Source organism: Aquila chrysaetos, chromosome 20, assembly GCF_900496995.4.
Source record: "Aquila chrysaetos chrysaetos chromosome 20, bAquChr1.4, whole genome shotgun sequence".
NCBI lineage: Eukaryota > Metazoa > Chordata > Aves > Accipitriformes > Accipitridae > Aquila > Aquila chrysaetos.
The window spans coordinates 18,783,269-18,807,629 of NC_044023.1; the positions used below are offsets into that span (position 1 = coordinate 18,783,269).

Sequence of the window (24,361 nt, forward strand, 5' to 3'; positions counted from 1 at the left end):
CTTTCAAGTGTATTTACGTGGCAAGAAGTAGTCATCTTGCAAATGAAGCATATGAGTTATGCTGACACAAGTAACTGATCACTTGCAGTTCAAAAGTATAACCTCTATGTGTGAGAGGATCACCTAAATTAAATAGTATCTCATTTAGAAAATTAATTTTTAGGAAAATGTTTTAGGACCTGCTCTCTCAACTCAAACTGAGTCCACTTCTTGCCTCCAGGAAAAATTCCACCTAGACCAACAGGACTGCCCAGAGAGTAAAGTACAGCTATTCTAGCGGTAAAGTAGAGGTAGAATAGACCCTTTTCTCCATACAGCATTATTTATTATTCATCACCATCCTACAAAGAACTCTTCTGCCAAAGTAAACTCCTGAAGAGGTAAGTATTGCCTCAAGGTTTCATTTTTAAGGTTGCACAAACAGACTTCCCAACTTGGACAGCCAACATAGTATATCTCCTTATTACAGCCCAGCGTTTCAACTACATTTATCAGAGAGAATTTTTCATTGTGATTATCCAGGTTCTTTCAGTCCCTCACTAGAGCTCAAAATCTTCCCTACCCCCTGGTGTATGGCCTACTTAAGAGATGGGCAGACTTGCAGGCACTGTGTTCAAGGAAGCACAGGAATTGCTTCAACCCTGTTCAAAGAGGAGGCAGAGCAGAGACAGTGCCCCGCTCCACTCCCAACTGACCTCCAAGAAGCAGAGCAGTACTCATGTAAAGCAGGCAGCACACCAAAAAATGTGGAGAGAACTGTCTTTGAAGGAAGTTTCTGCAGCATGATGTTTCAGACATGGCAAATATGCATTTTCCCCTACTGTAAACTTTGCCTGCCAGGTAGGAAAGCATTAAAGTTGTTGCACAGATTATCTCAAGCAATAAGATACTGTTTTCTATACCCTGAATTGATGGAGAATTTCATTTCTCCCATGGAAGGAAAAGATAACTGACCTGCTATAGAGCAGGTCACTCACTTTTCTTCCCACTCACCAGGTGAGCTGGTAGGTTATTTTGCAGAGATCGCTTGGGGGAGGGAAGGAAGGGATGGAGGAGGGGACCTCATGTCAGTTTGTGCTTCCGGATAATGCACTGGGAGGTCCCAGACCTGTTCTGCGTGCTTGGTGGCCAGCCCAGGGCTCACATGCAAGTAGATGATCACTGACTATAGGTGACCGTTCAAATTAAGATTAAGAGGCAATCCCAAGGAAATAACATGAAAATTAAGAGATTCAGCAAGTGCGAGCAGTAGAGCAAGTCTGAAGTAGCTGTGTTTGTTTAGGCAAGAAAAGAGTTTATTGGAGACATGCTGTCTCCTTGAAGAGGTTTGCTTTAAAGAAGGACATGATTTAAAGAAGTGGTTCTCTGTAGCTACTGCAAATAGCGTAAAAATAAATAAAGTGTCTTGCAAAGGTAATTTGGTAGGTGCATGAGGAGAAACTTTCTGTATCTAAGTGTGGGAAACTAGTGGTACAAGCTGCTCAAAAAACTCATGGAGACTGCTTTGATGGAGGTTTTTTTCAAAATTGGCTGAACGCCTATGGGATGTTCGAGGGTCCCTTCTCCATCCATAGGGTTGGATAACATGTTTGCTCAGGGTCTGTAACAGGACTACATCTCCTTTATGCCTTGGAGCAAAAAAAGCACTGGAATATAAATGTGAGGTAAATAGTCGATGTTCACGGTGTCATCCTCAGTACCCTGACCACAGATAGTCATCAAGTCAGAGGTTAGCGGAGGAGAATTGTGGCAGAAAGAAACTGAAAATACCTCCTACACATATTGATTTTTTTCATGCAGACAGGGTCAGCTTGTGTTATATTTAGATATCTTTCTGGTGGTTCTCAGGGTCCTTATGCAACCAAATTTGGTTCTTTCTGATTCTACTGCATTAGAATACTATATTCTCTTATTATTCCCCAAAACACCTCATTCACAGTAAATAGTTACAGCATGTCCACTCATTATTCCCTAAGCTGTATTAGGCCCTGACTGCAACAGGGGCTGTCCATTTCCGTGTCACCAATGTAGTCTGGTCTCTGCTTTTGTTTCAATTCATGAAATGTTCCAAGAGGAAAGCTAGTTTTGCTTTTAGAACACAAACATGCTTTATGAGCTGTGGATGCACATTGGCTGATGAAGAATCCCAACTGTCTGGGTATATGGGATAATTGTTCCACTTGGGACTCATTAGCTAATTGTTAAAAGATTCTAAGGAAAAGCATTTCATAAATACAGCACTAAATTTCCAGAAGCGTAATTATGAGCTGAACGCACATTTTTAGCACCTTTGTTATCAACTACATAAGCCAATAGCAAAATACCTTGTCTTGTGCTATCTCTGTTCTCTTTGTCAGTCTCGGGGTAGTACGTAGGATAACTACTAACAAATTGAAAGGTAACATTTTGATATTCCCATTTTTGTACAAAGATAACACTGTCATCTTGGGATTGGTTGAAAATTCTGCCCCAAGCATATAAAATCTCTTGTGGCAATAGTGAAGAACAAAACTTGCACAGGAGGGGAGAGGCACAGAGCTATAATCCAGCTTCTTGATCTTGTTTTGTCACTTGACTTTCATGCTATGGGACAAGCTTTTTACTCAGTGTTAGAAAACATTGTTTGCTTATCAGAGCCTACTCCTCAAGATATTTTTAAAAAATCATCACTCTACTGAGTAGGAAAATTCCAGAACCAGGTACCTGACCCATCAGTTCAGGAACTGTTACTAAAGAAAAAAAAAAAAAGGGGGGGGGGGGGGGTGTAATATCATTCCTCATTTTCTGTAATTGAATGACAGAGGCAAAATACCGCTAATAAGCTAGCAAGGCATTTGTATGGCATGAAGACTTGGAGTTGGGTCAATAAACAATTGCACTTTAAAGGAGAACACAATCTTCTTCAGTCTTGATCCTAGTTAAATGGACAAAAGCATATTCAGAACTAATCTCAAAGTTCTATTTGCTTTTCTATGGTTTGGCAACATCATGCTGGATAGAAGTGCTGACCATCACACGGAGTGCACCTGCATTGTACACAGCCCTGTCTGAGCTAGGGATAACTTAATTCCTATTCCCAACACTGATGACACTGGTCTTGAGTCCTGAACTCTGATCTCTGCTCAACATTGTACCATGGAGAAGTATCTGCTTGTCTGGAGCTAACTGGAGCACCGCAGTCACAGTATAGGCATGGCACAGTTGGGTTATCTTTCACTGAGTTTGAGAGCCTGGGTGAGGCTGTAGCTATACACTGTTTGTATTGTGTGCTTCAGGTACCAGGAGTCATATAAGGTTTTCTAATTCCTGACAGTAGCCTACTACTGAGTCAAGAAGAAGAATGATCAGAGAGATATATCTGTTAATTATCTCCTGAGCCATTGGTCCTGTGGCCCTGGAATCAATATTACATTGCCAGAAGAAAAAGCAAATTTAGAAAGTGGACAGATCTCAGAAAGATGTATCATTTTTGGTGTGTAAGCAGCATGCCCTAGCTGGTTTGGTTGCCCTGACAGACCACTGACATGTACATGGTGTGACTCTACCTCTCTCCTGCAGGCCGTTGTCTTTCTCCTTGTAACCAGAAAATTCCAAATTCCAATATGAATACATAAGGTAACACTCTCTCTCAGGTATTTTCATTTCCAGCAGTACCAGCTACTGCATGCCCTGATGCAAGAGAATTTCAGGAGTCCCATAAATTACAGTTTGCCTCCTCACCTCTAGAAGGGATTTCCTTCATCCTTTCCTCTCCCAGCCCAATCCTTCAGACCTCCTTCCCTGTCCATTCTCAGCCCTCTGTTTCTTGTTTGCATAGCATCTCTCCCTGCCTCCTCTGGGAAGTCCACCTGCTTGGCAGCAGCATGTGTGTAAGCATCAAGAGAATGGCTGGCAGACAGGGAAAGAGATCCCACCTGAGTCACGTATTGATCAATGGTGAAAAAAGATCTCCTTGTTTAGAGCAGGTTAATCATCTGCTGGCTGCTCTTTTCATAGCTTCACAGGCATGAGAAAGCCAGATAGACCTCTGGCTACTGTTGCAATGAAAAAGGAGCAAACCTCCAAAGGTGCTGAGGGATTTCTAAGTCCTAAACACCTTCTTGTTCCTGCACTATCAGGACAGGACAGCAGCAGCCACAACAAGCTGATACTGCTCTTCAGAAACAGTAAGAGAAGGTGTTAGCATGGTTTTTCCCCCTCAAGCACCTGAACTGTCAGAGGGTCCTCCTTCCAGTACCTGTCACAGCTGAAGTAACATGTTTCCATACAGGAGCCTCAATCAGTTACTCTGACTGAAGTAAGACCACAGCCAAACTTTGAATGAGTAACAGCATGTCTTCTTCATGGCTAAAGCTAGAAACTTTCTTCTTTATTTGTTTAAAAAAAAAAAAAAAAAAAATTCTTTTCACAAAGCTCAGAGAAAGCTGAACTTTAGGCTTTCAGTTCCCAATCTGCCTAGGATGGATTTTTGTCTTTCTGCTGTCCCTTCATTCATGCGCAAGCCACTTCATGATAATGTAACCATGTGCATGATTGATGGGAGGAGCTGGGGGGAGAGTAAGTGGCATAATTTTGATTATGCTTTGAAATGCTCAGGGTTGGAAATGAAGTATGAGATCCCCCCACTTTCCCTGCCTCACTAGAAGGCAATTATGATTGCCTTAAAGATGTGAGATCTGTTGAAAGTAATAAATTGTTGATTGTTTGTTTATTTTCAGGGTAGACAAGAATCAGCTTTTAATCAGCTTTTCATCACCGCTAGAGAGCTATTAACTCTCTTAAAAATAATTAGAAAACAGAAAATAAAAATCTCCTCCAATTATTTTCATCCAGGAAAGTGGGACTTTATGAAAAGAAATCTCAAGATTCATAGAAAAAAAGTTAACTTGGTGGCACATTCAGTTCACTCTTAACAATGAGATATTGTTTGCCAGAAAGGTGGGGAAACAAAATATGAAAAACTGGTCCATACTTAATATTTTTCCACAAAGCCTGCCACAGATAGTCACCCCACCAAGCTGAGTGCTGATTGACTTACCCACCTTGTTACAGCCAGCACTGCCCTGCTCTTCCCCTTCCAAATCTCCCTCTGCAGATTTTCTCTACCTTCTGTTTTCTAGACCACTGTCCTTTTACCACAGCCTCCAGGTTTAGTCCCATATTGGCAGTTGTTTCCCCTCACCTCCTCCAGATATAATTTGTCTGCACTCATGCTTACAATGGTAGAGCTAAAGAAAACAACCAACATTTCTCTTTCTGTGGATTGTGCTTCCTGAGCTTGTGTGATGTTATGGATATTGGCATCTGAATAAGAACCAATATTTTCAACCACCTTGGGTGGACACTCAGCTACTTGTGCTGAATTTTTTTTTTTTTTTTTTTAAAGAAACAGATTGCAGGAGTCTTCCATTTCTCTGATCTCTGACTATTCACAGAATCTTGTCTTTCAGATCCCCACAATACACATTTTTCCATTTTTGAGTAAATGAACTGTGAGTACTGTCCTGGGGGAAACAGTACTCGAACCTAACTACAAGAGAGCAATCTCCAAATTTTAATCATATTAGAATTAAAAGCATGTATGAAATGTCTCAGCAGATACCGCCTTTCTGTAATTTCAGATAGACAACTAAACAGAGACCCTTCATCTCACATACAACTTTCCAGAAGTTTTCCCCACCAATAATCCCATGAAAATACACCCTCAACATGCCTCATTTACTTCCACCCTATTACCACATACACCTTTACTATTACGCTGGTTGTAACTCAAATGCAGTCATCTTTACAGGAAAACAAGATCAATCATAAGCACTTCGCTAGATCCTGATACAACTGCTGTTGTTCTGTTGTGCTGTTGTTGAACTGCTGTTCAACAGGTATTTGCCTTTTGGGGTGGTGACCAGGCAATGTCCTGTGTGTGCTCCGAAGGTGCAGTTAAGTAGCAAGCAGCCTTTTTGGTAAGAAGACTGGGAGACAGAGACATGCTTTGTTGTTATCACATTGCAGGGAACCTGTCCTCAAAGCCAAGAAGGGATGCCCTTCTTGATGGTAGGCATTAGTCAAATACAAGTACTCAGATCCAGTAAGAGCTAACTGAACAAAAATGTAATGGGCTGTAAAAAACAGATCAGACTGGATTATGGATTCTAAGGGACGACTAACTAAAGAGTGTGTGAGGGGCTGAGCTAATTAAGTACTCCCCCACCAGGACCCCAGTGGCTGCATTTTTTTTTTTATTATTTTTTCAATTGCCCATTGGAGATGAATTGTGATTCACTTTTAAAAGGAATTCTTCTTGTAAATCGATCAGTTAGACCCATTTGACCTACTAGTGTCTCTTTAAAGATTGATGAACTGGAACACAAAAGTGAAACTCTCTCACTTTAACTGTTCCCATCTGAGTTTCCTGCACTGCGAGATACATTTTTAAAGAGGCCTATGGAGTGGTTGCATCATTGATTCACATTCTAGGGTTATTGCACAAAGCATTCCCATAGCCTGGCAATAGGCAAGACAGCCACACAAACTGAAAGAAGGCCATTAGCAAAGACAGTCACAGGACTGGTTTAGATTAAAAACTGCTGTTATTAAAGACGTGCTACATCTCAGGGACCACAGCAGGAATTTGTTAAGCCTTTTACTTTAATACTGGTCACTAATTAAATGCAAAACAGCAACACTAATTAAGAAAAAAAAAGGGGGGATATGGAAAAATCACTTACTGGATTTATATTTTCCCCTCTCCAAGCGAAACCCCTTTCTCGCAAATGACAAGCGTTTTGGCCAAGATTAGCAAGAGAGGCTGCAGGTAACCGAACCTTCACTCACCAGAGGGTACCACTGCATCCAAAAAGAAAGATACAGACTTTTAATTTAGAGCTGTGTCTTGCACTGTTTCAGGCAAACCCCACTTGTGTTCACATAGCTATCTACTGCCCATTTAGTCTAATGCTTTGTTTTTCAACCAGGGATGAAGTCCTGCCCACCTCTATCCTCCCCTAAAATTCACAGAAAATGGTTAAAATTCCCTTCTCTGCTGACAGATACTGTTTGGTGAGCACCCAAAGGAGATTTTTTGAGAGAGTGCAAGCACCCTTCTTTTACCCTTCTGGTCCTTTTTCTTTTTCTAAGATGATGGCTTTGAGCCGATAGAATAAATACTTGGGTATTTGTCTGTTCAGCTTCATTCAGATTGTATGATTTTGAGGAGGCATTTGTGAGCGTGAAGTGTTTTGTAGCATCTGTATGTCAGAAAGACAGCATAACTCGCTTGGTATACTGACACTACTGCGTAAAACAGAATAAGTGGCCAGTCTAGGGTGTGGTTTATCATTTTAAGTTATTTTTGCACTCCAGCCAAAGGCGGTTTCTTAAACCATGATTTTGTCCTTTTTAATTTGACTACTCAAATGTACAAGAATTCCCAATTATTTCTCTGCTTATAATAGCACCATCCAACTTATTACCTGAGAACAGCAGTATTGCATAAATAATCTATTGCCTTTTTAACCTGAAGGTCTCAACATCTGGTCTTCAAGAATATGAAAAATTTCTAATTTAATAATGGAATATTCCTATGATAGTCACCCTAACTGGGAAGTGTTACTGTCGGAAGCTTCCTGTTCTCCACTCAGGAGGATTTAGGGTCAAATTGATCAGTCAATGACAGTGCGTCCTCTTCCAACAGAGACCCAGAAGTGCAGGGAGAGATCAAGAGCAGGCTGGCTGTCGCACGAAGAGCCAAGACCCACCTGTTATTTGTCAGCATTCAGGCTAGAAGCATAAGCGCTGCACTGAGAAGATAGCAGGCTGTCGTGGTTTAACCCCAGCCAGCAACTAAGCACCACGCAGCCGCTCACTCACTCCCCCCCCACCCAGTGGGATGGGGGAGAAAATCGGGAAAAAGAAGCAAAACCCACAGGTTGAGATAAGAACAGTTTAATAGAACAGAAAAGAAGAAACGAATAATGATAATGATAACACTAATAAAATGACAACAGCAATAATGAAAGGATTGGAATGTACAAATGATGCGCAGTGCAATTGCTCACCACCTGCCGACCGGCACCCAGCTAGTCCCCGAGCGGCGATTCCCCACTCCCCCTTCCCAGTTCCTATACTAGATGGGACGTCACACGGTATGGAATACCCCGTTGGCCAGTTTGGGTCAGGTGCCCTGGCTGTGTCCTGTGCCAACTTCTTGTGCCCCTCCACCTTTCTCACTGGCTGGGCATGAGAAGCTGAAAAATCCTTGACTTTAGTCTAAACACTACTTAGCAACAACTGAAAACATCAGTGTTTTCAACATTCTTCCCATACTGAACTCAAAACATAGCACCGTACCAGCTACTAGGAAGACAGTTAACTCTATCCCAGCTGAAACTAGGACACAGGCTGTCATTGTTGCCCTGTGCTTGGATCTATGCTAAGTTAGCAGAGCTCTCTCAATACCATGCTTAAGTCTGGCTTAAGCTCCATTGCAACAGTCTAGACACAGCTGTAGGTTCTCTGCGCTCCCTTGGAGCTTTCATCCATCAGAGACCTCTGGCCCACCTGTCTCCTGAGACACATGTCCCAAAGCACAGAACCACAGCCATGTCCTGTCTCTCTGTGTGTTGTACAGCGTTGAGCAAAAACATTTCAGAGGGAAAGCAAAAATCCAGAAGTTGATCCCTTGGTACAGAAGACCAGTAACAGTATCTCCGCTATGACTGGGTAAGTTTCAGCTGAATTCACACAAAGAGCAGGATTTTATTTTTTTTTTAAACATCTCTAAGAAAGATCTGCTGAGCACCATGTAATAAAAATAAAGACAGACCAGACTTGACAGGTTTGCAGTTAATTTTCCTTGGCTCTTATTTACATCTTTGATTCTGGCAGTCTTCCTCTTCTGAATGAGAAACACTGGCTCCCATTCGTTACTCCTAACACAGCACAATCCATAATGTGGCAGGTGTTTGCTACTCATTTCACTGACACAAGTATTATGTTTAATCAAAAGATGAAGCAAGACAAAATGAATAAAACAAGATAAAACAAAGTAAAGCCTGAAGCACCAGTCTATCCTCCTCGACGCTTCACAGTTTGGCAAGGCGTTGCTGGGAAGAATCTCAAAGAGTAAAATTTGTCTGCCCAAATCACACACTGTGTTGTCAAACCGTCCCATGGAAGCTCTATAGAGACATCCTAACAGACTTCTCAGCTCATGTCCTATCTACCAACCAATACTTTACCCAGAGATTTTATGAAGCGTCTCCAATCCCTTCCCATTGTAAGTATGGCCTACCTACAACATACTGCTCTTTCTCATCACCCAACTGAATTACTGCAAACAGGACAGCCATGAGTCTAGCATTAGCAGAAGGCAAAATCTGAAAATCTTTGTGAACCAGCTGTTGTCTTAACCTAGAAAGCTAATGGAGATGTCTAGAAAAGATAGGAATAGCTAACCTTCAAAACAACCGTTGGACAATGCATTTGCAACAGAAAGGCAGTGACCCAAGGACCTGAAGCAGAAGCTCAGCCATGCTTGTCAGACGATGTATTTGTAGCTGCACTGAGTTTTGAGAAAATATATTCTGAAAAACAGGATCTTCAAGCCTGAAAACCAGCATGACTTGGGAGTCACTTAGAATTTAAGCATGAGAATTGTGAAAGTCTTATTCAAGTCACAGTACTATACACATAATTATTCCCACCAGGGAATCCACAAGTGGAACTTGTGTGGGTGCTTGCTCTATTACGCGAGACCAAAAAAAACCCTCAAAAGTTTGCAACACAGAGCAGCCCTTCCAGCAGAAGGCTGTTTATCTCCTCCTTTAATAAGATCAACTACCGTGTCTTAATAGAGCAGCTCCTCCTCTATACTGTGTGCCCTGACAAGATCTACAGGATATCAAAAGCAACATTGGATGAAAGACGGAGGCTCCGAGATGTCCTTTTTTCGTCATGTATAATTTGTAAAGCTAGTCAAAAGAACAGCAAGCAATTTAGCCTGGAATTTTGCCGGCTCTGATATTCATAGCACATGTGATCAAAGAGCAGAATTTGCCAGTCACTGGAAAAACAATCAGGCTCGTAACTTGACTTCCACCACCGAAGACAAAGCCTGTAAACATTACTATTGATCAGAGTGGGACTATTTTCATCGGGCTGCATTGCACCGGACATTAAACATCTGAAGAGTCAAGGCCTACATAAGCTGAAGTTGGGGCAGACAGTTCCAAACATTTAACATTCCCAATAGATGAGCAATTTTCAAAAGAATAAGCAACTGAAGGCACTATGTAATCACACTGGAAATTAAAGAAAAGGATATCATAACTGGATTTTATGTAATACTCCAGGTTATGTTACAGAATATTGACATATACAACAAATTAAACCAGCTAATTCATCTTACTACTTCCACTGATAATTTTTTAATTAAGTCACTTATCTTTATCTACATATTTAAGAATGTAGATCTTTCATTATTCATCTCTTAAAGAAAATCAATGTTGTCCTGATTTGCTACAGCTCAAACAAGCGAGCAGTATTAGCTAAGATAAGACAGCCTAATAGAAAAATAATTCATTAACTTTATTAACAAGCCCTAAGAAAATGCTATTGAGCACATTTTCATATTCCTAGAAGTCTGAATTATGAACCAAAAGCTTAATGGTGTTCAGTATGACTAAAATATACATAATGGATTCTTTTAAAAAAAGCTTATAAATAGAAAAGGAAAAGGGAGAAAACAATTAAAAACTATTAGAAGAGTTCAATGAAATATTTTAGAGAGTTCATCCCTAATACTGAATTATGTTATAAAAACCACTATCAAAAAGCTTTATAGTCCATAATGAATTAAGAGACTGGAAGTTAATCTGTAGCACTGGTTAGATGCGAGTGTCTAAACGCCTATCCACTATACAGTTTTGAAATATTTGCACATCAAAACAGACTCTGGTTTTACACTTGGGATTCTAAAGCTTTATAAAAGACACTGAGAAAAGAATAAACTTTGAATCTCAATTTCTTGAGGAAGCAGACTTTTTCTAGTCATCTTAAGTGTCCTTTTCTTCTCAGGGTGACCTTAACTTTCAGATTTGTAAAATGGTTTCCTCTTGTGTTCAATCCTACTGTGTAATAAATTTTAAAAATGACTATTTATCTTCTTTAATATATTAGTCATATGTAGCAGGAGAAGCCTCTGTGGGAATTTTTGCTATCGAGTTTGCTCAAGCTTAAGTCAATGCTGATTTAGAAAATACAACTTACGCTTAGTAACAAACAATCATGAATATATTTATTGGAATAACATCTTTCCATTCTCCTCCAGCAGTGTGTTTAGTTTATCAGTTGCAATACTATATATCGATATATATATACAGTGACCAAGGCAATTTGAAACTAATGCTTTTATGTTGCCCATCTTATTACACTTTTACAAGCCTGAATCACTGGCATTTGGAAAACAAATAGGTCTGATGGTTCTGAAAAACATAAATGAAATGCAAATTAACCAGGCAAGTATAAGTTATATTTATTTCAGAAAAAGTGGGAATCGTTGCATTGCTCAAAAACTGCCTGTTGCAAAAGTTGTATTTAAGCAAGTTTAAATATTTTTAGATTTTGCCTTGCTAATCATGACCTCAGCTGCTTGCACCATGTAATGACAATAATGAATAAACATGCTGTGCTTATGAAGAACTAGAACCTAACAAGCTGATCAATTGTTAATTCTATAAAGTGACTAAAACGTGTCTCTACTATCAATAAGTAAATCAGCTTCTATTTGCGGTACTAATGCACCTTGTACATATCCTCCAGCTATCCTGCCCTTCTCTATAATAATGTAATTATCAGTTTGGTCATATTTAAGTACAACCTGAATGAGATTTGATATTATTTTTGTCTTGAGGGTGGAAAAATAGAAGGAAAAAGTGTTTGGATATTTAAAGAGACACACTACATTTGTTTGGAGGATGCAGATTTTCCATTTGCCCTCCAATTAGTTATACACAATTATTCATTTGAAAGCCAATTATTTTACAGTATTATTCTTAAATCTTACAGACTATTATCAGACAGACATTCCAGAGAAGGCGGCCTTTTTATTATGAAAGCCCTCTTGCTCTAAGCCTCTGTAACAAAGAATTTAAACAAAAGACAACAATGCTCATTAAATGTAAGAGAAGATGTTACTTCTGCAGAAAAAAGCATTTAAAACAAGACCAGTTTGGCTTTATTCAGTCTTTATTTTTCCTCTTAGACAAGGAAAATATGGAAGGTGTATCAAGTTTTCAGCCATAATACAATTATATATATTCCAAATATGCTAATTACAAATAGCTGCCAGTCTCCACTACATTTCCGAGCAAGATTTAACAATAATAGTTTACTCATTGCTGAAGATTCTGTTCAAGAAGAAGAATGTGTAACAAACACATGCAAAAAACTAAGAGTTTTGCTGAAAATATCTGTTTTCCTTCTCATTCCTACAGCCGTCTACAAAAAAGCTGAGTGAATGCAGCTACCCATATATCTACTCGACAACACAACTCATCTCAGTCTGGGGTGCAAGTAGAGAGCGAGCATAACCTGAAGCATGTCGTAGGTGAATGATGCACATTGGCAGAGTAAGTAATTGTATTTAAAGTTGCTGCACCTTTTTCAGAGTTATAAACAGTATTCTTAAAGGTTTAGGGCTTCCATGTCTATTCTATTGTTAAACCAAAATATATATCACAAAAATACATTAGAAACATCTACAGGAAGGAAATGTTCTGGAGTGAAATGCTATTAATATGTGGATAAGCTCAATACCAATTAATTTCTAACACTTACCAAACCAAATGAACCTATTCATTTCTCAGGTGGAAGGTTACACTAATTCTGCCAGAAATTGCTCCACTTCACCTCAGATCCATCCCTCCATGTCAATTTGATGTAGAAAAGGAGGGGAATCCTTTTTAACCAGTACTTTCTTAAATTAAGGGAATCAGTGCAGGTTTTTAAAAGTAACTTTTTCTAATAAAATTTTGTTCTTTTAATGGTCCCTGAACAGAAACAGATCTCTCATTAAACAAAAGCAGAATGAATCATTTTAGCAGCACACCAAAAATATGGGGATAATTTAGTACTAAAATAATTATTTTGCTTTTTCCCCCTTCAGCCCTGGTTAAGCCTATACACCGTATAACTGGTAAGTATTTCCATAGTTAAACTGTTACTCCAGTACCTTTCAGCTAAACAAGCCAATGTCAAATACTCTCTGATATTCTTCCAAATAATGGATATTAACTCAAAGGTTCAGAGACACTGTTTAACCGAGTAATGTAACAGGAATACACAACTACGACAATCTTTCTATATTCCACAAAATTACTAATCCTTTTTTCAGATTCAATGGCCTATTTTATGTGCAAGTCCACTCACTGCTGTAGATGTGTGTTTGGGGAAAATTTTATAGCACTTGCCTTCTAACCGTGGTGCTTCACAGTCATTAAACTGACAGTGCTCAGTACAAATAGTAATGCAGTCAACAGGAGCCCACCAGACAGTCAGGATCAGTCTTTTACAGCTACCTGTATTCATGCTGGGCCAATTCCAGTGAAATCCATAAAACACTCATGGAGTGAGGCACAGCTGCATATATACAAAGAGGAAAAGGTTTAGCCTCGTAACAACAATGCCAGCTGACCAACATTAAATTCACTGGCTCACTGCATCCCTGTTTCCCTTGGGGAGGAAGCAGTGCTGTGGCCCCAGAGCCAGGTTTCGGAGCAGACCAGCCGCAACAGCCTTCTCTCTTCTCAGCTGTATGAGTGTGACTGACGAGAATCCCTTTCCCTGCGTGCTCGACAAGGCAAAATCCAGGGAGCGTATCTGAGCAGTACAGGTGAAGGCTCACCTGGTTCCCCCCAGGAGCTGATGTACATAGTGCGCAGGTGGCAGTGGAAGAGAGCTGTGGGGTATCACAGAGATTTCCTTCACAGTCTGCCACATTTTCTAGGAACAGGGCAAACGGATATCCTGAATACAGCCCTGGCATTGCCACAGTCCCTGGCAATGGCCAGAAGAGGAGATAACAGCAATGAAGAAGAGATGACCCCTGCTTCCTTCCTAGTAACCCTATCTGCTGCGTATTTGCCAGGAAACTGGAAGAAAACCAGGAAGAGGTGTGGGCTGTCTGAATGCCCAGTGAAGGGACCATCACCAGCAACTATAGCTTCTCTATTTCCTTTTCAGAATTATAGGGAACAAAAAGTCCCAAAGACTAATTTAAGCAGGGCATATTAACCCCACAGCTTGTGTCCGAAAGCATACTTCCATTAAAGACCTCAACCACATCTGTTTAATAATTTAAACAAAACAACAAGTTTCATTTAGGAGTCTAAGTTAAATAAATTTTGCTAGGAAATTGTAATACAGATGCATTATATTCATTTCTGAAATAAGGCATTTCTCTTCCTGTCTCCAAAATTATTAGCATGTTACAGTGGCTTAAATTAAAAAAGAAACATTTATTTTATCACCCTGGTATCAGCTCACTGCAATATAACATTTTGAAACAGGAAAATATCACAGCTTAGCATCATAAATTCAATACTGCAACAAGATAAATCCTTCCTATTAATGTAAACCGCTGTACTTTACAATATATCTACATCTGCAATGCACTTCTATTTGCTGATCAGACTATCATAAACATACATAATTCTCATTGAATAATGGAAGCAGCAAAGAAATCCGAGGGTAACTATGTTCTCTAGACTAAAACAGCCTCAGCTTGGTCCTTCAAACCGATTCACTCATGCAGGGATGTTCCCGCTTGTATATGACAACATGAAATACCATCGTCCCCACAACTGGAATCTAGATAACACAGCAAATGACATCAAAGTATAGTCACTCCTTAATTACACATGCACAGAATGTATGCTGGAAGCTTTATTAACTTGCAATATATATAAGTCCCAGAGATGCACATATGAAAGACTGGGTACCCTATCAATTAAGACTTTCCAAATTTCTCACTGAACACCTGAGGTGATACTGAAAGGACTCATTAATAAAAAGAAGCTCGTTTAATTTTCTTGAAAAGGAAAATCACTAACCATTCACTGCTGCCTACAACAACTAAATTTTCTCCTTTTCCCCTTTACACTGAGATTAGCACTCTGAAACTTGCACCAAATGGGAATTGACACACAGTTTAGGAAATGCAAACACAAGAATTAATAACCTGAATTATGCAAATATGAACCTGAGATTTGCAATTTGTTTTAAAAAGCTAAAAGAACTCGTGTTAACTGGTTTATCCGTGTCCAGTCATTATTCAAATGTTTCTGGTTTAGTTAGCAGTTTCTTGCAGGCTAGGAAAAAAGCCTACAAATGCTTTAAGAGCTAAAGAATCACAGTTCTGCTCTCTCCTTTTAAGGGGTTAGTTGCTTCCAGAACCAGCAAGTCCAGGCTGACTCCAGTTATACTGTGTCCTTCAGTTCAGAAGGATGTAACGCATGACTGAGTCGTCCTCTGCAAGTAGCTGGTTGGAGAACAGAAAGGGGCAAGAGCTCTGCATCAAGGGTTGGGGACTAAGTTCTTTAACCAGACCTTTACCGTCATGTAACACTGCGTCTGGGATTGCTGCCCCTTAATACATTTATCCTTGCTTGTTATAACTCGCAGCACTCGTAACACAACTGTTATTTTAAAGGAAGGAGAGAGAAAACTTGTACTGATGCTGTGCAGAGGGAAGTATCCTCTGAGGAGGAAGGCCTGACCCTACCAGAGTTGTTATTCCATAGATGTTCCCTGTAAAGTGTAACCAAAATTGAAACACAGCAGAAGGGGCAATAAAAACAACAGGTCACCTTTTGAGTCACTGAGATACCTGATACTACTTTCCTTCGTTTGAGCCTTACTCTGGCAGTTGTACCAAGTCCAAGAAAATCAGCCTTTCAGCTCACAGCCTTTCCAAAATAATTGCTGGAAAAAAATAAAATAAAGCAAAATTGGTGAAATCCGCAGTCCTTTGTTCCTCCTCATAAGCCTCTTTAGAATAGCAAAGAGGCTTCAGTGACACAGACCAGCAGAAATCCCCATAGCTTGCAAGTATTCAGGATGCTTTGCCACTGCAAAGCAGCTCACATCGCACTGCCTAACCTCAGGTGAAAGTGTGCTGTGATCTTCTGATCTGCAGGGTTGGCACTGGCTTCAAAACAACCGCTTGCATGATGGTTTTCAAATTTTTCAAAGGGAAAAAGAGATGCTGAGGGAGTTCTCCTACCAGACCTTGAGAGGGGGCAAGGAGTCCCAGGGCCTTAAACTGTGAGAGTGAGACAAGGAAATCCAATACCTTGAATGAAAAGTATATATATAGGAGAGCTCTTTATTCTGAATATGCTTCCAAAATCCAGGACAAAACAGCATACTTAAGACTTTCCTCGGGAGACTGGAATAAGGCTTAGCACTCCAAGGTATCTTATTGCTCCATATTCATATTGACAGTGAGTTAAAAAGAATAAAAGATTTGTCTTGGAGTGTTGCTAAAGATTGATATTCCAAACAAAACAGTTTTTTGCACCCACAAATCCAAGTTTAATTCTAGATTAAGAGCTTAATTTTTCATTGGCCAACAGAGTTAGGTGGCACTGCAAGAGTGCAGCAATTTCAAGATTTCATAAGAAACTTTATTTTACATGAACCTGAGAATTAACTACTTTCCATCAAATATTTTACTGTTTACCTCTTAAATGTACATTTTTTCTAACACTAGAGGAGTACTGGCCAAATTCTGCCCTTTTCACTCAAAGCCCAGTCCTTAATTGGGCAGCTTGCCTGAGAGAGGACAGCAGGTGTTGGCCTTAGATTAATAAAGGATTGGCATGGGGAGATCAGGAGCTGCTCCACACAAGTACCACCAATCGGTTGCCAATTCAGATCTAAACTAGAGCAGTCACATCTGGAAGGCAATACCAGGTAACGCCTGCACAGTGAAACGTATAACCAGGAGAACTGGTGGATTTAATCTAGTTCTTAGGAATTTACATAAACCTCAGTGAAGTCAATGGGAATCTTTTTATGCAATTTAAATCATATCCCAGAATTACCAGAACTGGAGCAGCCTTTCTAGGCAGCCAAGGAAAGAGGCCATAGAATAAGTGGCAAGGACCCAGACTATCTCTGCACCCTGGCAAGGCAGAAAGCTCTTCAGTATTGGACTGAAATCTATCACCAAGCCTCTTGTATTATTTTGCCTGTGCTTTTCTTCAATAATTAGGAGCTTTTAGCTATCGGAGTACATCAAACCTGTACCTTCCACAAGCACTTAAGTCACTTAGAAAAATGATAGCAAACATCAATGTGAAACTAGAAGGAAAAAAAAAAAAAAGAAATCTGCTACAGCATCATCTAAACATAAGATAGTAAGTAATAGCATTAAAAAAAAAAATCTATTTCACACAGATGAAAATCATTACAGTTCTCTAGAGACCCTCTCTCTCTGCAGTAACCTGTGTCATTTCCTAGCTAGTAAAAATGTGCCACAGGATATCAAAAGACGGTAATGTTCTTCTAATTTTAATATTCCTCTAATCCAATAATGGCTTGTTTACTGCTTTCTAATTTAAAGGTAATTCATTAGATGTGTCCTGTCACGTCTTATTGGCAACGAAGGCGTAAGAATCATATGCACCTCTGAGGAATGTCAGTTTTTGTACTGCTAATATTCTATATGGTTCCCTCAGTGTAAATGGCTATCGATGCAATGGCACTACTAAGGGAGCACATGTGTGTACGTACATATAAATTACAAACAAAAATATTAAAAGACTTCAGGGATGAACTCTGGACCCAACAATTTACATTCAACACTAAGAACTCTAGCAAAGAGAAAGTATTTAAGCTAATATAAGTGATTTGTGTGCAAATATTTGTGATAGTGACACAAAGGTTCTCACACAGCCTGCAGGGAAGCCCCCAACTGACCTGCGGGGGACTTGAATGAGTCTGCTGCAAAACGATGAAGGTTAAGGAAACATTAGACAGAAGAGGCAGCCTGAACTCAGAAATGCACATTTCAGGAGCCAGACCGTGCTTGGCAACATCTGTTGTGATTCTGCAAAAACTACCCAAGACAGCTGAGTTTTTGAGTAACCCTACAGCAATATAACAGGAACTGAGGCCAACGGCTTCAAACCTGCTAGACCTTCGCAGTGTGGGCGCACGGAGGTCCTGGGGTGAAGGCGAGAGCGCAGCAGGAGCCATTAGCGCGGCGGGGGAACACACGCTTTCGTGCCTCACCAGCTCCGGCAGCATCCATCCACCTGGCTGCACAGTTTCCCTCCTCACTCCCCCAACACGGAGTCTATGCCTACCTCCACGTGAGCAGCTCTACTCCAAGCAATAAGGCAAAAGAGGCGATTTACTACAGGTAAACCCACTGTGTGCTAAAACATGTTGTTCAGGCAGCTTTCCTGCCACAAGGGCTGAGAACTCTTTGGCTGTTTATATTCTGCCAGCAACCAGCTCAGTCACATCATCTCTCTCTATACCAGGGAACTAATATGTCCATTTTCAATAATCTCTTCCCAAGAAGTGAAACCTTTGATCAGCCAGACTGACCGCACACATGTGGCTATTTAATGAACCATGCCCATCTCGGAGGAGGATGCAAGACTGAGAAAGACAATGAAACCGTGCTAGGAAACCTCCCTATTTGTCCAAACTTGCGTTATCCTTGGGAGCACGGCAGGATCACCACATCAGTTTGGAAGACAGTTTGGGTCAGTACGTGTCCAAAACCACCACCTCATTGGCTGTCGATGATGTCATGCCCATGCATTAATCCCCAGTGACTGCAGGTTTAACATCACGCATATCACCACATCATCTACATAACGACAATGAACGCGAGTCTTAGAGGAAATTACTGGAGCAGAGAATAAAACAACTTGTTGAAAGAGGGAAAGTCGCATCTCTTAAGTGATTATTTCAGCTTTTTTTGGTCAAAGTGAAGTTGGTGGGGTCAGGAAATAACACATGCCTCGCTGGAAGGAGTGGGTATTGTTATAGCTCTATTTTAAAGAAAGTAAATCTTCAAGATCTGCCACTCAAAAAGGTAAAAGTGCCAGTGGTGAGAAACCAACAGATCTGGGAAATAGAAGTATCTCAGGAGCTATAAAACTGGTAGCTGAAATTAAAAACATTTTTAAAAAGGAAAAAAATGAAAAAGTAAGAGCGATACCTACAAAGCAAGCTCGCCTGTTTGCTAGTGACACCCTCATCGCTAGAATAACTATGGCAGTAAATGAATTACACACACACACACACACACTAGTGCATAGATACATTTAACTCAAACACTTGAAGCATTACGGACCGACACTCACGCTCCCAAGGCCAGAGCTTGCCCAGCCCGCAGGGTTTCGCTGAAGACCTACTTCAAAGCGCAAATATCCCAGACACTTGCCGGCAACGTTGTGGGGGTGTGAGGGGGTGCTCTGCCCGCTGCCTCCCGGCCGGGGCAACCCGCCAGACCCAGATGGCCACTTCGGGCAGAGATCAGTCCCTCTAACCCACCGCGCTCCTGACAATTGCGCTCTTAAATACAAGTTACATCGCGGATTAAGCCACGCTTCTCCCAGCCCAGCTGCCTCCCCCCTCCTCGCCGCCCGGCACGGATCTCCCCTCCAGCCCGGCCGGGACGCGCAGCGCCGAGCACCGAGCCCGGGCAGCCGGCGGGGAGCCCCGGCTGGGCAGCCCGATCCCGCACCCCCCGGTCCCAGCTCCGCTCCCCGGGTCCCGCTTACCTTGGCCGCCGTCTCGTCCGAGGAGAGGCTGCGCCGAAAAGCGGCGGAGACAGGGGCAGGCGTGTGGGGAAGGAGGAGGGTGGGAATCATCCACGGGAGAGCGGGGAGCGCACCCGGCGTTCAAGCTGCCAGGAGGATGCTCCGCACCGACTCCCGCACGTAGCGGTGCATCGCCCGAAGTGGCTTTGGAGCTCCCCTCCCACTCCTCCTCTTCGGAGACGGGGGGAGGAAGCACGGTGTTACGGCTCTGCTCTCTCGCCCACCTCCGCGGGGCTCCCCGCTCCCTCCCTTCACTCCCCCCCCCCAGTACATGACTCCACCGCGCACGTTAAGTGCGGAGCTCAAGCTGGTTTGGGCGAAGTGCCCTCTCCTCCCTCCGCTCCGGGCGGCGAGGATGCTGCGGGGGAAGATCGCGCTGCCTTCCGGAGACAGAGCTGCACGCCCTGCTCAGCCCGGGCTTTTAACTGCCTGGCAGAGCCCTGACCTTATTTTAGCATCCGAGTGGTCGCTGCTCAGCCTGAGGGGAGAGAAAGGAGACGTTTCTCCGGGCCGGAGTTCGCAGCATCTTCTGGAGACAGCCGCAACTTGAGAAGGGCGCAGAGGGTCAGAGCCACGGCCTCCCTTCGCTTCTTACTGCACGTCTGATCGCTGCTGCCCCGTACTCCGCAGTCCTACGGGTTATCAATAAATCATCGCCTTCAGAAATTTAGTTTAAATGGAAAAAGTGAAAGATGGTGTTTCGCTGACTACAAAGCCAGGGTCACTTCGACAGGCGATCCAGCAGCCACTTGGAAAAGGAGTCTGCTTCTTGCTCTGCCACTGACTTTCTGTACAACCTTTGTCACCTCACTTAACACCCTCAGTTTCTCCTGTAAGCCCTGGTGCCTGCTTAAACGGTGATGTCCAAATATGTGCTTCAGTGGGAGTCAGGCATTTAAATATCTAGAGATATTTGTCCCGTTTATGTGAGAGAGGGCAGTGTCTCACCGTAAGTGACTGTAGTGCTCAGTGCAATGATAGGCTGATCTTGGCTACATTCCCTAAATGCTGTTGTGATACAAATCATCATCATCCTGGACAAACATTCCTTGAATTGGAAGAACCACTGAAAATATGCCTTGTGGAATGGGGCGGGATACTTTTATCACAGGAGATCACACATCAGCAACTGATGTGGAATTGCATATTGCCTCTCAAGTTGCCCATGTGCAACTTTTCTAGTGCAAAAACAGTAAAAATCTCAGTAGCTTTCACACCACAGTTCATTGTAAGTTAATAACACAGTAGCAGACTCTCACATCTTGGATAAATTCATTTAGCTGGAAAGAAAGGGTCCCAACCCCCAGCCTTAGCTCTCCCTCATCTCATGTTAGCATAACTCAGCTGTGCTCTTTTAATCAACAGGAGCTACAATACAATCAAAATAGGAGGGAACAAGCCCACAGCATCAGATCACATTTCTCCATCTCCTTCCTTACATGTGGAGCTACCACCTTCTTGCCTGCTGCTCCTGACTCTTAACACCCCTCCAGACCTCTAGAGAGCCTAGAAAAGGGGACAGAGAAAAGGCAGAGAAGGGAAGGAGCTCCAAGCTTGCACAAAGGATTGTGAGAAGCAGATCTGGGGAAAAGGGAGAGAACTGGATGTACTGGTGGGAAAGGGGAAGATTTAGACTACAGGAGACACAAATCAGCAGGAAAAAGGTCTGGTCTTGCTACCTGGGGAACAATTTGTTGAAAGCAGGCTAGCCAGGACATCAGACAGGGATTACGCAGGATCAACACCCCCCAGAATGCGTGGACAGAGCAGTTCGCCTGCTGTAGGTGCTCTTACAACCGGGCTGCTGAGCTGTGGGAGACAGGAGTTCACAGCTCTCCCTTACCTGGTGTTATCCTGCGCTCACTTTTCCCTCCCCAACCACCTCTGTCTCCGGCCCGTCTCTTAGACTCAGTTTTCCCATCCAGACAATGGAGACAGCCACATTTCTTGCACGGGGTTGCTGTCAAAATGAATTAAGTGATGTCCAAAGAGTACTTTGAAATGCAGATATTATGCTCGCTGGTTTTAATACCTCCAAAGCGGTCTCCAGATATCTCTAAATCCTCGAGATATCCCTGATCAATTCCTGTTTTACAGATGAGGTAGCCAAGCAGAGGGACAGATGCTTTAGTCCATCTCTTTTATGTCGGGTTCTGCGGGTCCCCCTGACCTTGCCATGGCTCAGGCTCCCAGTTGCTGGCCCACAGTGACTGAGTCGCATCCAAAGCCACATTTTGCTGATGACACGGAACAAGCATCATACATGCAGTGCCTCCACACCTGATTACTAACCCCCTAAAAAGCTATTTTCTTTGACAATTTAATGCCTAGGTTTGAGCTCCCATCCGCTCCCGCAACCTGGTGTTACACACCTATTTCTGGCATCTGCTGTGCCCTGCAGGACCCTCCCCAAGAAAGTGCGGGCATTGTGGGGCTGAACTAAATCTCCCCTTGTATTTTCCTTGCCTTCATAGGTGTACTGGGAAAGAGCAGGACACAGGAGCTTCTAGTCCCCAGGCCTGTGATCAAATTATCTCTCCCTCTGTCACACATCCTAATCATCACAGCTGGCGGTCATGCCAACAATATTAACGCTGCTGAGTAGCTTTCAGTTTTGCAATTAGCAAGGTTTTCTGCTTCCCTCAAATAAAAAATAGGCTTGTACTACTTAGCACTGCATAAATGATACAGATATATTCCAGGCCCATGTTACTGTCTTGTTGAGATGAACCGACATTGTAAGTGCTGTAGATATTTTAAATCTTTTGAAGATTACAATGGTTACAAAGCTCATTATTTCTAAACGTGTTTATCCTTCCTCTTTTTTGTTTGCAAAATTAGGCAATGTGCAGTTTAAATAAACAACAATTGTACTATTAAACATTGATTAAAGAAAAGGGTTCCATTTAAATTATTAAGTGGTAAGATAAAAAGCATCCCTTCTCTTTTGTACGCTACTTTATTCAGAAGTCAAACTTCTGTAGTCTCACTGAATGCTAATGAGTAGCATAATAATGCACAAGGGCAAGAGGGGGCTGAGTAATTAAAAACAGAGGCCAGAAATCAAAGGGCTTGAAATATACTTACCAAAATAATTCAATTATACATTAGAAACCTGGGATAATCAAGACACTTCCCACAGTTTCATCCATCATTATGCCCCAATTTAATATCTATACTGGTTTGCTGTACACAGGAAGCAGCAACTGGGACTTTCATGTGCGATGCCTCAGCTGAAGAGACAAAGGCAACGTGCACTCAGGTCCCGTTCTCATCATGCCGCACCTTGAAAATGGCTTCACTTGACTGAGTATATTTTCAGATATCTGATTTAGGGAACTATTTTTAGCCACAAGCTATTTCTGTATTGGCTGTATATTCCTTTTCTCCATAGCGTTGCAATTAATTACTACAAATCTCCACACCCACCATTTTATCTTCCCTATGAATCCATCTCCCACCTCTCTCCTTGGCTTCACCTCTTCTCGCGGCTTCAGGCTTTCCTGGTTATCTACAAAACCTCTGCCAAGCAAAGCAGCAGGTAGGTTCATTCAGCAAACCACAGCATCATAAGCCTCTGAGGTTTTCATACAAGACAAGCTGGGTCAAAAAATCCTGATGTAGCTTTGCAATGTCACCACTCTTATGGGCCAATGAGTCCCAACACAATTTCTAGGCTCCAGGATGGCAAAGGAGGGGACTGGGCATTTCAAGGAAATTCCATGGCCATGTGATAAAACAAGGAAAAAAAAGAGCCAGTCTGATCTCATTCCGTGATTTTGGAGATCAATGGAGGATTTACATGATTTTGCCTTGTGCAGTCTTGATGCAATAAGCAATGATCAAACCTAGTCTCATTGGCACTGATAACAGCTTCATGGAGGGAACTACAAGTGATGCGTTGGCAGGAACCGTGGAAAAAACAGAAAAAGTGAACAGAAGTTTCCAGCTGACAAAGGATAGCAGTGTTGTTCAAGATGTTTGCAGATGCACAAGTTGTTACCTCCTCTCCGGCACATAATTAATTTCCAAAGGTTGAAAACAACTAATTTCAGCAAAAAAAATCAGGAATTTCAGCAAAACTAACACTCAGTTGCGTATCAGCTTCCTGAGGAATCAGACAGAGTCTGATTGGCTTATTAGAATTTTTAACAGTTTAAGCATAGAGACTATAAGTTGTCTCTAATGAGCAAAGAAGTCAAACAAAATACTGCTGTGCTTCACAAGCTTAGAGGATCCTGTAGGCCAACACAGGTCACAACATTAAACGGTAAAAAAGGGAAACAAGAATCTCAGGTCAAATTTTCCAAAACTATGGGTCTTAATTAAAATGAAGGTTATGCCTTCAGCAGATGGGTGCCATTTAGTATGGTCCCAGCTATTACTGAGATTTGCTGCATCTTCAGTTTAGAACAAAACAAAACGCTGCATGAGAAAGAGCGAGCGAGCACGCTTCAGCCAGTTTATGACAGAAGCTAATATGGATGTCTCAAACTTTCCCCAACCCTATCAGCTACATC

The 24,361-nt window shown here is 41.9% G+C and overlaps 1 protein-coding gene across 7 annotated transcripts in view; it reads right to left on the minus strand.

The window, feature by feature from the left end:
* TAFA4 (TAFA chemokine like family member 4) overlaps positions 1–23,810 on the minus strand; it is an 88,856-nt gene extending 65,046 nt beyond the window's left edge. The window contains exons 1-2 of one of the 7 annotated variants that reach the window (XM_029996260.2): positions 20,130–21,296; positions 6,726–6,843 (exon numbers count right to left, since the gene is read on the minus strand). Coding sequence is in view for 2 of the 7 variants with exons in the window: in XM_029996258.2 (XP_029852118.1) it covers positions 13,901–13,928 (28 nt within the window). In the remaining 5 variants the exon portion in view is untranslated. The other 6 variants (XM_029996264.2, XM_029996263.2, XM_029996261.2 and 3 more) reach the window with 6 other exon arrangements.
* Between the last annotated feature and the right edge of the window lie 551 nt (positions 23,811–24,361).